The sequence below is a fragment of the Miniopterus schreibersii genome, assembly GCF_964146895.1.
Source record: "Miniopterus schreibersii genome assembly, chromosome: 6".
NCBI classification, from domain to species: Eukaryota; Metazoa; Chordata; class Mammalia; order Chiroptera; family Miniopteridae; genus Miniopterus; species Miniopterus schreibersii.
The window spans coordinates 16,730,492-16,744,692 of record NC_138107.1 but is presented as its reverse complement, the minus strand read 5'-3'; the positions used below and the strand labels follow the sequence as shown (position 1 = coordinate 16,744,692).

At 43.7% G+C, this 14,201-nt stretch overlaps 1 protein-coding gene across 7 annotated transcripts in view; it reads left to right on the top strand.

The window, feature by feature from the left end:
- Nucleotides 1-14,201, top strand: part of ADGRF5 (adhesion G protein-coupled receptor F5) — a 103,800-nt gene that overhangs the window by 37,245 nt on the left and 52,354 nt on the right. For all 7 annotated transcript variants that reach the window (XM_081139459.1, XM_081139456.1, XM_081139455.1 and 4 more), the window contains exon 2: nucleotides 8,922-9,047. In XM_081139459.1, coding sequence (XP_080995585.1) covers nucleotides 8,946-9,047 — 102 coding nt within the window. In that variant the 5' untranslated portion in view covers nucleotides 8,922-8,945. The remainder of the gene's footprint in view (nucleotides 1-8,921; nucleotides 9,048-14,201) is intronic.

The window sequence follows — 14,201 nt, the reverse complement described above, 5'->3', positions numbered from 1 at the left end:
AAGTACTAGTTTAAAATATAGCCACTTGAGTATATAGTCTACACCCCAGAACAGGGAGAGCAGGACATAGGGAAATATGCCGTTGGCTTGTTTCAAAGGATACAATAACTTGTCTAGTTAGCCAGCCCCAGGCCAAGGTTTAGTAAGAGGCATGGATCCTTTTGATGCTGCCCTAGTGTGCGATGCACATAGTTCTTCTCTTAAAGGGAAAGCCATGCATATAACTGTGTGTGACATCAAAGTTAAGCAGTTTACATATGGGACGAATCCTCACTCTTTCTCTTTCACCTTGCTACCAAATTCTTGAGTTTTATGAGCCCACCATCTTCAAATTCTCACCTCCCACCCTCTGCAATTCATCCCAGTATAATTTCCTGCCTTACCACCCCAATGAAATCCCCCTTGTTAAGAACATATCTTGTCTCCAAATCCAATGGGCAACCTCAGTCCTCCCCTTAGCAGACCTCTCGGCACTGTTGGACATAGTTGACCACACTCTGCTCCTTGAAACTTGACCTTCCCTGGTTCCAGACTCTCTTCTAGCCTTGTTTTCCTCCTGCCTCTCTGGTCTCTCATCCCCAAACATCTTGACTCAATCGTCTTCCTTGAATAGACATTTGATTGTTGAAATTTTGTGGGCCTTGGTTGTAGGTCTTCTTCTGTACTCTCTCTACTATCCTCTTAATCAGTCTTACCCTCTCCCATGATTGCAATTACAAGGCTTGTCTGCCTGGTTTCTGCTCACCTCACCATCCCCATCTCACACCGTGTTCTGCTTCCTTTGGGTGTCCCAGCCACTCTGGCTTGCTTGCAGCTCCTTGATTGTGCCATGTGCTTTTTCATCTCAAGGCCTTTGCACATGATTTTCTTTCTGCCTGGAACCTCCTTCCTCATCTCCCTCCAACCTCCTCTTTTATTTTTAGCTAACATCAACTCATGCTCCAGCTTGCAGCTCAAATACTTCCTCTGGGATACCTTCCACAAATTCCCAAGACTAGGTCATATTCTTCTCTTAATAGACATTACTAGACAGTTCAGCACAGCGGTTAAAATGATGGCCTCTGGAGTTAAACTTTCAAGGTTCAAATTCTGGCTTTGCCACTTACGAGCTGTGTGATTTGGGACAAGTTATTTAACCACTCTGTGGCTCAGTTAATTTAACATCATACTATTAATTGGATATCATTCTAGAACCACTTCATTGGAATTGTTGTGAGAATTAAAAATTTTAATGCAGCCAGTGCTCAGATCAGTACCTGGCACATAGTAAATGCTCAACAAATATTAGTACTGTGATTATTCTCCTTGGTAGCACTTTCACAGTCATAGTTAAACAATAAATTGAGTACTTGATAGTGGGGCTCTCTGGTCTTTAATAAAGCTCACCTACGCCATTAGACTCTAAACTCCATGGGGACAAGGACCATTCTCCTGTTTTCTGCTATTTCCCACACACTTAGCAGAACACCTTGGCACTTAGCAGGACTTGATAAATGTTTGTCCAGTGAATGAATACGTGAATGAATACTTGGGTGAGGGGATAAATAGATCTGTTCCATCTAATAGTTACAACAATAAATATAATGCAAGGAGGAAGGCTAATAGCTTAGATAAATTGTGGGTGCTTAGAGGAAGTGGGTACTGTTTACAGCTGAGCAGATCAGGTACCTGGAGGCAGCCTCTTGCCTGGGCATCGAAGGGTGGATAGAATTTGAATATGCAGTGATTTTCCTGGGGTTAAGGGGCAGGAAAAGGTGGAGATTAACAAATCACATAAATGGCCGATTATTTTGGTTTTGTCAAACACTGAAAAATATTTTGACAATAATAATTATTCTCCCCGGCCACACACACACACTCTGACCCAAATTAATTCTGAAATATTAGCTTCTGTGTGTTTACTTTTGCAAGAACACTGGAAAATCTCTTGCACTATTTTAAATTATGAAAAAGCAACCAGCTTCAGTAATGAAAATATGATGGATGCTTATTAAATGTACCAGCTCTAAAAAATACAATTTAGGTCATAGAGGGCCTTGAGTATCAGTGAAAGTGGTTGCCTTTATTCTGAAAGCAGTGGGGAGCTACACAGGGGATAACACATGAGAAGAGTATTTCTGGAAGATCAACCTTGCATTCACAGACGATGGGGCAGAGAGGGAAAGAATGGAGCCACTGCAATGGTGCGCATGACAGGCAGTGAAGGCCTAAACTGTGTAGTAAGTCAGAGATGGGCTGTCAAAGGTGGGTTGGATGTGTACAGTAGATAGTTACGATTAGCTCAAAAGCTTAAGTGTGGTTTCACTGGATTTGAAAAACTGGGAAGAATTTTAGACTCTTTGAACAGTAATGGTTCCTTCAGAGGCCAACTCCTAAAACCCAATTTTGAAATCACTGAATGCAGTCAACTCCCTGGCTTTGTGGATAAGAAAACAGACCCAGAGAGCTAAAGTGACATGCCTTAAGTCACCCAGCTAATTATTGGCAAGGTGAGGCTAGAACTCATGTTTCCAGTTGCCTGGTCTAGTGTCAATATAGAGAAAGTTTTCTATGTATTCTTTTTGATATCCCACCAAGAAGATCTCGTAACTCAAATGGTACCTTTCCCTCAGTAGAATAAATTGCTTACTTTATAATTTTGCCACTACCACGTATCAGCTGTGTGGCCCTGAAGAGTTATTCTTCCTTCTAACCTTCCATTTCCATATCAGAAAAATAGTGATAATTTAGTGGTACCATAGGATCATTGAGAGGGTTAAATAACATAAACCTTGGAGGGAGCTTAGCACCATGCCTAGAGCAGAGTGAGATCCCAGTAAATGACAGGGACCATCATCATCATCACTGACAATTACTATCCATAATCCTATCATAAATGGCTTGCCTGACTGTAGGATAATATTATTGTCTAGAATTTTAAGAATCCTTGGTTGAACTCTTGAGTCCTGACTCAACACCCAGCTGTGTCTGAGACACCAAGACCTTACTAAGCCTTAGTCTTTTCACCTGAAAAACTAAAGTGTGTATGTGTGTCAGGGGTTGAGGGGCTTGAACCAGAGGTGAATTATAACTTGTCTTCCAATTCTGACTGTATGTTTTTATGCTTTATCTAGACATACCATGAATCCATTTTTCAATTTTCATAAAACATACCCAGAATAAACAATAAATATTGAGCAGCAGACCGGAGGGCCACATTTAGTCTTTTTAAAGGATAAAATATTAAAAGAGATAATATATTTTAAATTCTATATGAGTTTGCTAGAATGCCACAACCAAGCCCCATAGACTGGTTGGCTTAAACAGCAGAAATTCATTTTCACACCATTCTGGAGCTTAGAATTCTAAAATCAAGGTGTTTGCAGGGTTGATTTCTTCAGAGGCCTCTCTCCTTGGCTTTTGGATGGTCATCTGCCTTTGGTATCTTCTTATGGTCTTTCCTCTGTGTAAATCTGTGTCTTAATCTCTTCTTATAAGGTCGCTGGTCATATTGGATTAGGGTCCACCCTAACGACCTCATTTTAACTTAATTAGCTCTTTAAAGACCCTGTCTCTAAGTAAGGTCACGTTCTGAGGTATTGGGGGTTAGGATTTCAACACACCAGTTTTGGACAGACCCAACTCAGCCCATATCAAATTCTAACTATGAGCAAGCACTTTTGTGCTTCCTGGGCATGATCTCTAATCTTTATGACAATGTTGCAAAACAGGTTCTGTGACTCTCATCATTCATGTCAGGAAACTGAGGCTCAGCGGGGTTAAATGTCTCGCCCATAGTTATTAAGTGGTGGAGCTGAAATCAGAATACAAGCCTGTTTGGCTTCAAAGCTGCTGCTCTTTCCACTACAGGAAGGAGGGAATCACCTGAGCCTAAGGCCATCAAGTTCATACTCTTTTAAATAGCTCTGCCTTTTTTGGTAACCATGATTGTTCAGGAAAACAATGCCCTCTCGAGGGCTATGGCTGAGCCCATGTCACAGTGGCTGGACAAGTTGCTCAAGGGAACTTGTACAAGTGGCTCAAGGGACTGCTAAACATCACCCTTTGGGTTGGCGTTATTCCCATTGAAACAGAGACAGCTGCTTCTGCTTATGCTGTTCTCTGCCTGAAACGTTTTTTCTCCATTAGACATTGAAGCATTGCCCATCCTTAAGGGTGCGGCCAGTGAATGGTCACTCCAAGGCTCACCTGACTTCCCCCTGTCCTCAGCTCCTGTCATGCTTATCACTTGCACACTACAAGTCACTTTGGCCACAAACCAACTTGGGGGTGGATCTGACTCTGCTACCTACTAGCTGGGTGGCCAGGATAGGTTCTGTAACCTCTCTAGGCCTTTATTTGCTCATCTGTGAATTAGGATTAAAACACCCACCTCACAGAGTTATTGTAAGAGGTAAATAAGTGAATGAACGTATTTATTGCACTAAGTACTGAGCCTGGTACATAATAGGCATTTAGTAAAAGTGTGTCTTTCAAGCTTATGTTTTCCTTTTAGTCTTTGTTTCTTTAACTGCATGTTTCATGCCTTCCTAATAAGAGTAAGAGCTTCTTGGGGGCAAGGACCATGACTCATTTCAATTTGTGAATGCATAGCATAATTTTTTAAAAAATATGTCTTTATTGATTTCAGAGAGAGGAAGGGAGAGGGAGAGAGAGACACACACATCAATGATGAGAGTCATTGATCGGCTGCCTCCTGCACGACCCCACTGGGGATCGAGCCCACAACCTGGGCATATGCCCTGACCGAGAATCGGACTGTGACCCCTGGGACATAGGTCAATGTTCAACCACTGAGCGACGCCGGCCGGGCACATAGCACAGTTTGGGGCCAAAAAAAGTAGACTGTATTTGTTGGTTCAGAAGTGTAAAACACATTGGATACTATCTGAGATTAAAACACAAGGATTTCAGGTAAAACAAAGCATAAGCAGAGACAATTGTCTCTGTTTCAGAGGGATCCAAGCAGCCTAAAGGGTGATGTTTCACAGTCCCATGAGCCACTAGTGGCTTCTGTTATATATCTCATATAGGCTATTGAATTGCCTCATAACTATTGGGTAGATCACCTCTGAGTGATACTCCCATTAATCCATTCATTCACCCACCATTGATTGACTGTCTCCTAACTGCGTCCCCCTGGAGATTTTGTTTCTACATAGTTTCTTTAGCAGAGAGAGAGCTACAGGCTGGTGATGGGGAGGACCAGGAGCGTACAGGGGAATGTGGAAAGAGCAATGGAATGCTGAAGCTGTGGATCTGGAGACCTGAAACCTCCCTATGCAACAGAAGCAGCTGGGATGGATACATCATCTCAGCTCCCATGCCCCAGAAATTCTGATTTAATTGCCCTGGGATAGTATTGAAACAACAAACAAAAGAAACACCCCAGGTGATGGTTCTGATGCACAGCCAGGGATAAAAACCACTGAAACAGACAACATACGAATGCTCCAGGGAACTTTTTTCCAGGGTGGGAGTACCTTTCAGTGTTCGGGGAGGGGCCCTGTGCTGGGCTGGAGCCAGGAGCAGGGCCCTGGGCAGGGGCTGATCCAACATGGGCTCATTTTCACTTCTTACCTACCTACTCCCCAAGAAGAACCAAGGAGAGCATCAAGGCTGCCCCCCCCCAGGGAGAGGGGCCAAGGATCCCAGGAGAGCATGGGAAGGCAGAGCTGTGTAGGGTGTAGAAAAGAAATTATTTCCAGAAAGAATCCCACTATTATCCTCTTTAGAAAGAGCTTGGAATCACAATTTGATGATGACCTTATAGATGAGATCATTTTATGAACATGCTTTGGACTTGCAAGGTACACAAGCCCATTTACTCTGCATCTTCCTACTGCAAGTCTGATAAAGGTGAAGGCTGATGAAGGGTTTCAAAAGAGCAGTTGATCTTTAGCACTAGCTGTTTCTTGGATTTGGGAGACCGGTTTCTTGACGTGTTTCAGGACTATTTCACAATAACAGCTCCTGATGCATAATCACTCTGCAGGAGAATGTCCTTGTAGACTGCTCCAAGGAAACCAGGCCCCCGTCCTCCAAATGCCACGCTGCTGAGAATCCCGATGACCTATTCCTGGCATATGACGTCAGGGTGCTTGACTGCCCTCTCCCTTCCTTCTAAGTTCACGGACAGGAAAATAGAGTCAGAGGAGACCAGGAAATTGTTCATCACCACAGGGTTAGGACTGGGTGTGAGATCATCTTTCCCAGCTTTTTCTAAGAAATAGTCGGCTCACACAGGTTGGTGAGTTTTGGTACAGAATGTTCAGAACTTATCATTTTAAAAGAGAACGAAATTGGGACAGATATCACATCATTTTCTCTCTCCCTCTCTTTGCCTGTTTATCTCTGGATCTCTTAGCAATTATCTGTCCTTTACTCCAGGAATTTGTAGTAAAAATGAACTTCTAGGGGATTTATGATTAAGGGAGCCCTACTGAAGACACATCGCCTTGAATGTGTAATAATGCTCTGCTTTAAATTGGATAAATTTGGATTTTTGCCTCCATTAACCAAATCAAACAGCTTCTACTGGCTTCCTCACAGACAAGAACAGCTATGAGCTGGAGGGTTAGGTAAGAAAAGTGTGTCTTTAGGTCTCCCCTCAAAATGTAGTAGCAACCTCAAAAGCTGAACTGATCTTCAGCTGGCACTACTGTTCCGATTAGTCAGGCCCATGACATACTGATTGTTACATATTTTGAAATGACCTCTCTCTTAAAGTGGTGGCCTTCTCCTTTCTGGTGGGAACCCCTCACCCTTGCTGTGTACCTGATGACCGTATGCAGCTCTTATCAGTCTCCTGCATCCAGAACACCTCCCCACAGTGAAACTCTTCCTACACCTCTATTTCTATTGACTTGCGATTTTGTTTTCACCAAATACATTCGTTGAGAAAAGAATGTTGACTTAATCAAGAACTGTCCTGGGGAGGCTGGGGGAGGATGAAGACAATGGACAGTAGTGGCTGGTGGCTGCTACAAAAGGACCAAATGTAACCATTTAGGGACATTATAATTCTTACCAACTGGACGAAAGGCCACCATTGAGAAATGGTGGGAGATATGGAGCCGGCTTGAGTCTGTCTAATACCTGAGTCCCTCCCTTGGTGTCACAAACTTAGTAACCATTCAGTTACTAAATCCCCTTATTAACTGCCTCAGTAGGGAACCAGCCAGTACAGTGCACTAAGTTGGGGCCTGAAAAAAATTAAGTTGCCTCCTAAATGCTCGCTCAATTCATGGCAGGCAGAGTTGCTGTCACCAGGCTGAATCAGCCTGCCCGATATCCACAAAAGCCCACTTCCTTTCAACCAGGGAGAAACAGCCTCCAGTAGGGAGCTGAGCAATGTGTTGCTGTGATTTCCCCACAGTAGATGCATCTGGTTTCAAATATCTGTTCCTTTACCCAAATTGCAAAGCATTTTCCCAAAAACATCGAGTTGCAGAATTTAAAAAATACATTTGACTGCCAGGATTGCCAATTTGGTCAGTTTTTCAGGGCCTTATATGTCCCTCTTGGCAACGGGGTACAGGAAAAGGAGGCAGCCAGCAGCTGGTGATTGAAACACAATTCTCCCCAGCTTGGAAGCCTTGGTGGTCATTTCTGGGTTATCCTGGCCGCGGTCTCCTGGCGCTCCCTGCAGAGCCTGGGCCAAGGCCTGCCCTTCCTGATGGTTGCCCTCTGGATTCCTCCAGCCATCAGGGTGAAAACCGCAGCAGACTGCATCCCTGGAGCTCTTCATGGCTTTTTGTTATCTGCGAGAGAGTTAGAGGAGTTATAACTATCCCCATTTCACAGATGGGGGGATTTGAACTCAGATAAGTGACTTCTTCAAGGAAACACAGTTAGCTTATAGCGATCCTGGATCCTAATCCCTACCCGTCTCTTAGTCTAGTGCTCTTTTCCGAAAACATGGACATAGAAAAGTCAGTAAGGAAAGGAGCTTCAACAAGGTAGTTTCTCCTGGTCCCCAGACCCACAAGGTTGGGATTCTTCCATCTGATACTTTTTAAATGCCACAGTGAGTAATCTGCTCACCAAAAAACTTTGTTTTTATTACCAGCATTATAAAAAGATAGCTATCAAAAATCAATACTTAGGCATAGCCCCTGGACAAACAATAGTGCAGGGAAATACAACTTATAATTTTATGACTCATGTCTAGGATTTTCCGTACTTATGGGTCATGACATCAACTTAATGAGTTGCTACCAGAATTAAAAGAAAAAATAAGTTAGGATAGACTAGAATTGAAAATATCAGTGTTGCATGTAGCAAAGGTTAAGTATTAATCTCGGAATCCTTTTGTTCATGTATTATGTGTACTGGTTCCCAATGTTTAAAGTATTTCTTACTGAATAGTCTTTCCCTTTTTCTTACTTTCCCTCTCTTCCCTCTTTCTCTTTTCTCATTCCTTCTCTCTCTCCTTCCTCTTGTATATAGGAAATGCACCCCGAAGTCTGCCACCTTTGTCCTATTTACAGGTGCCATCCCCCATCCTTCTCAACACTCATCTTTCCTGACGTTTCCTCACCCAAAGTCTGGAGCAGAGACTGTGCTCCAGAGTGGATACCTTTATGCTTCTTCTTTCTCTGTCGAAAGGTCCTTTTGTGGTCTTATCTTCGAGATAGGGTTTGCGAGTTCTGTCCCTTTTTTTAATGTTTTTATTGATTTCAGAGAGAGGAAGGGAGAGGGAGAGAAACATCAATGATGAGAGAGTCATGGACTGGCTGCCTCCTGCACGCCCCCCACTGGGGGTCGAGCCTGCAGCCTGGGCATGTGCCCTGATGGGGAATCAAACTGTGACCTCCTGGTTCATAGGTCGATGCTCAACCGCTGAGCCATGCCAGCCGAGCTCTCTGTGTTTTATAAATGATTTGCTCTATCTCTAAACCATCACATTTCCATTTCAGGCAAAGCAACTCAAAGTTGAAGAAATGAAATATCCAAGGAGAGCCACGTTGTGCTTCGTGATCCTTGTGATGTACTCTTCCCGAGTTACAATGACCTTGGATTTAGAGTCTATTGTTCATCCTCTGGTGAGTAAATCCACGGCTGCTGTATTTTACCTTGTCCCATTTTTCCGATTTCCTGGGAAGATCACAGACGGAAATTGCTTTAAAAATTTTTTTAAAGGCCTTTGAGAAAATGTTGTAAATGGGGGTAGGGAGTGATAAACCCGTAGTAGTGTGTCTACTGGGTTACAACTTGTCTTGCTCTGAAATCAAAGAAACACCCCCAGGCTTCCCTCCTTAACTAAACTGCCACCTCTAGGCCTGAAGCTCTACTCCGTGAAACTGACAGCAATGACAGTAAGGTTGATTTTGAAGATTGAGAATGACAGGTGTTCTCAAAGGATTCATTTTAACTTAAGCATCAGACTAGAACACATTTCAAAAGGTGTTAATTGTGTGTGATAATCACAGATTGATATAGCAGAAGGGGCCTTAAATATCATCTAATCTTTTTGCTGACAAATTATCCAGGTCGTTTTGTCTTTGGGAAGTTAATGGGAGTTTACCTTAACTCCTTAACTAAAGGGGTGATAAGTACTCCCTTATTATTATTATTTTTTGGATATTATTGGGTTATTCCTTCCTTAGCCTACTCCATGTGCCAGAGACAGCATTAGGGGTTATGAAATCTTGAGAAACTGATGTAATTCTCTCTGTGTCTCGGTTTCTTCCTCTGTAAAACAATGATAAGAATAGTTCTGATTTCCTATGATTTCTGTGAGAATTAAATTAGTTCTAAGCTGCCCCAGAACTGGGCCTGGCACACATTAAATGCTATAGCACGGTTTGCTACTGCTATTTCTCCTGCCGTAATGTTTTGTTCCGCTGATTATTTAAGTACATATTTTATTTAGTCTGTCACCATTGTTCTGGCTTCATTGGTTGGTTTAGCATAGGAATGTCTCTTTTTGCTGTGTTTTGCACTTTTTAATTTTAATTCTAATTCATTGTCTTCTTTCCAATTGTCAAACCTGTTTTCATATTTTTGTTTGCCTAATCTTTGTCCCTTATTTTTTGTTTAGTCTTTAATATATCACTTTGCTTTAATAGTCCTATTATAAACAGCATGTGTTTAAGACTTTTTTTTCTTTTAAGTCAAATCTGAGTAAATTTGACTTTGTGGAGTATAATTTATTCACATTAATAGCATATTTAAAATGCTTTCAGGTTTTGTTTTTTCACTTTATGCACTTCTTATTTTCTGTTTTCGTGTCTTTCATGGTTTCACCTAGGTTTTCTTTGTCTTTTTCTTTATATCTCTCATGACTTGGGCAGTAAACTTTGTGTGTCTCTTCTTCCAAACTCCGGTGTGCATTGTGTAACCTGGACAATCATGTGCAGCAGTGTGCTCATATAGAGAGGAGGGAGATGCTTACGTTTCCCGTGGATTCACAGGGCCATTGCAGAGCTCTAGTTACCCCAGCCATGAGAGGGGAAAGCCAGAGAGCGAGGAGATCGCAGCAATGGGGTTAGTTTACCTCTGCTCCGTGTCCTAGTGTTCACTGCTGCAGCAGTGCCCTCCCACTGTGCCAGGTTGGCCCTCATCGCAGTGGCCCTAACTAAGCCTCTCCATCTGCCTGGTGGCACAGGCTGTCAGGAGAGCAGCCCCAGACCTCCCAGAGCTGTTAGGAAAATTTGAACTTGATCTTCCTGGAAGGTCACCCCCCCCAAAGAGTCCCACTTTTTCTCCCCTGATCTGCATTCGAGATATAATATCTTCATACAGCCCAAAGGCCAAAGACGCCCATTGGAGAGGTGCACTTGAGCCCTGCATATGAGCTTACACTGCCCTAAGCTGCCACCCAGCCTCCACGGCTGACTTTCTATCATGTTAGATGCAACACATGGTGATGACCTTTTTTTTTTTAAATTGTAGCTTTTTAAATAAAATTTACATTTTGACTATTTTTAAATGTGTATTTCAGTACTGTAAATATATTCACACTGTCATGCAACCGATCTGCAGAATTTTTTTATCTTGCCAAACTGAAAATCTACACCTATTAAACAGCAACTCCCCATTTCCCCCTCTTCCCAGCACCTGGCAGCCACTGTTCTACTTCCTGTCTGTATAATTTTGACTATTCTAAATACTTCACGTAAGTGGAATTGCACAGTATTTGTCTTTTGGTGACTGGCTTATTTCACTTAGCATATTGTCCTAAGAATGTATCTGTGAGGTAGTATTCGTCAGAATTTCCTTCCTTTCTTGGGACTGAATAATGATCCATTGTATATATATCCTACGTTTTCTTTCCTCATGTATCCATCAATGGGCGCTTGGGGTGCTCTCACCTCTTGGTTATTGTGAATAAAGCTGCTGTGAACATGGGTGTGCACATACGGGGTGATGGGCTTTTGAAGTGTGATCACATACCTTCTCAAACTTCGATGTGTGCATGAATCCACCTGGGGCTTCTTAGACTGCAGATTTCAACTCAGGAAGTCTGGGCTGGGGTCCTGGATGTTGTATTTCTAACAAGTTGCCCTTATTCCTGTTCCAAAGACCATACTTTCAGCAGTACAGCTGTAGATTCTCAACTGTGGCTTCAGCCCTGAGTCTGACCCTCACTAGCTTTGGAAACATTCACATTTCTATATCTCCCTTAACCTTTCCTTCTACACAGTATGAAAATAAATAGTATCTCCCCATCAGTTGGTCGGGAGGATTACATGTTCTCACACAGAGCAAGTATTTAAGATCTAGTAGTCATTTTGACTATTCTAGCACAAATAAGTCTGTGTTAATAGGCCTCCGTGAGGAGACGGTCCAACAGGACTCTGGCTGAGACAATATTTAACATGGAGGCAAAGATCTTAAATCTCGGATTCCAGATCAAGGCAAAGAGGAGTGAGTGACAGGGCCTTTATGAGGAGGGGTGAGATCTGGCGACAACTGGGACCTTTGAGGACCACCTTGTCATCAGGTTCCGTGGGAATTTTCTTTTCTACCCATAAAATGCCACACCTCATTCCTGACTGACTGTCCATGCCCTCTTCAGGCCACTGCCCCCACCACCATGGTTATTTGTGAAGTCATCATGTCCAATAGGTGGGGTGTTTCCTGGAATCAGTGACCTTGTGTCTTTTGGCTGAAGCTTGGCCATCAGGAAATCCCCTCTGGGGAGCTGGCCATTGTCACTCAGACACCCATCTGGGTACTTCCACATGGGCAAGCGAGGGAGGCCCGGCTGGAGGCTCTGTGATCTTGTCTGAAGTTAATATTTAGCTGAGCACCGGGAGCCCCTCGCAGGATCTATGTTCCCTCATGAGATCTCCTCAGCACCCAAAGTTTAAGAAAAAAGGCGAGTTCTGGAGTCTCAGAGGTCCCAGAACTAGGGTGACATGAGGACTCAGGAAGGTGAAGCTGCCCCCCACCCCCCACAAGCCCCAGGCGTGCTGGACACGGGCACACTCAGGGACTGCGCAGGCCATCGGTGTGCCCCAGCGCATCGTTCCCCACAGTGGAGAGGCTGAGGCTTAGAGGGGGTGCACGGCTTTTCCAAAAAGGAAGAGCGGAGGCGGTGGCATTCAGTTCTTGGTGTGACTCCAGCATTTGCCTTATTGAAGTCCAGGCCCCGTGACTTGGCAGCCAGCTCTCTGCTCCTTCTCAGATCTGGGAGGGCCAAGGGTAGTCACCACCACAACTGGGGAATTCCTCAGAGGTTTTATTGCTTTCTACTGTTTTCCCTCCATTTCCCCCAATGATTGCAGGGCTCAAATTAAACGTAGGTTATTCTCACAAGAAGTTGTGAGTCCTCATTGGACAGTTGAGAGGCAGTAGGTGACAGAGTTGTGGAAGCAGCACTTTGTAAAGATGTCCTCTGAAAGTTCCAGATAATCACCATAGAGATTCAGGGACTAGTTAAGAAGCAGCGTTTCTCAAAGGATGGCCTCACATTAAGGGATGTGCTGGTTAAAAAGGCAGTTTTCTTCTCACGCCCTCCCAGACCGGCCAAGTCAGATTGCAGGGAGGACAGGCGAGTTACCCTCATGCTCACAAAGATTTCAAATACTTGGCTCGAGAAAATGGAAATGTATCTTAATTTTAGCATGCAACTGCCAGCAGCAAGTCCTCAATTCGTTAGCCCCACTGAAAAATGGAGAAAATAAAATCTCGACCTGGGAGAGCTGACCAAAGTGAGTGGTCACCTACTCCCAGGCTGAGTCCCCCAACCGCAGCCCATGAAGAATAGACAGAGAAAGCTTCCGATGGCTCCCCGCTCCCCACCCTCAGGCCCCAGCGAGGATGAGGCAGGAATGTAGCGGAAGACCCTTCCCCTCCGCCTGGGCGCAGAGCCAAAGCAGGCTCCGGGGGAAGCTGGGCAGGAACCAGCCCTGGGTGTTGACTTTGCTCCTTCTGGGTTGGTTCCTGCATATTTCGGTACAGCTGAAATAACCTCACTGCAAACAAATAGCAACTGAGCTTTTGAAATTCCAGTCTTCACCCATCACTGCTCTATTCATTTTTCAAGAACATTTATGAACTGTCAGGTACACAGGTATTTTAGGTTGTCTTGAGATTTAAATTAGTTGGCACACATCAAGTACTTAGCAGTATCAGGCACAGGGTGTTGAATACATTTTAGGAATTATTACTTTTGTTATTGTTATGATGTGAGATAACTAGAAAATAATAGTAAACACAACAGATAGCAGAATGAGCTCTGCCTCAGGTGAGGTTCATAGGTGTGTAGAGTTCATGGTAAAGGACCCAACTCTGTGAGCAGGAGTTATCTGGGGAGACTTCATAAAGGTAGGGCTTTTCTATTGAACCCTGAAGGGAGTTTGGATTAGGAAGTAGATCACAGAAAAACTCCCCTGGAGGCAGGCATGAGCTGGGAGGCCTGTTTCAGATCACAGTGTGGTTACCAGCTATGGAGCTGGCAGTGATCCCAACAGCAAAGCTAATCAATGTCAGTTCTTAAACAAGAAGCCACATGATGACAGGGGGTGAGCTTTATAAAGATGCAGCAAGAGGCAGTGTGCAGAAAGATGGTTCCATGTGAATGAATGGTGCCCCTAGAACAATGTGAAGCCCTGTCTCAGAATAGCATTTACTATGTCACCAAGACTAGTTTCAGTGCTTTACATTTATTAAGCATTTGACAACCTCCTGAGGCAAGCCATTTTTATCCCTATATTATAGGCGAGTACTGAGGCACAGAGAGGTTAAGT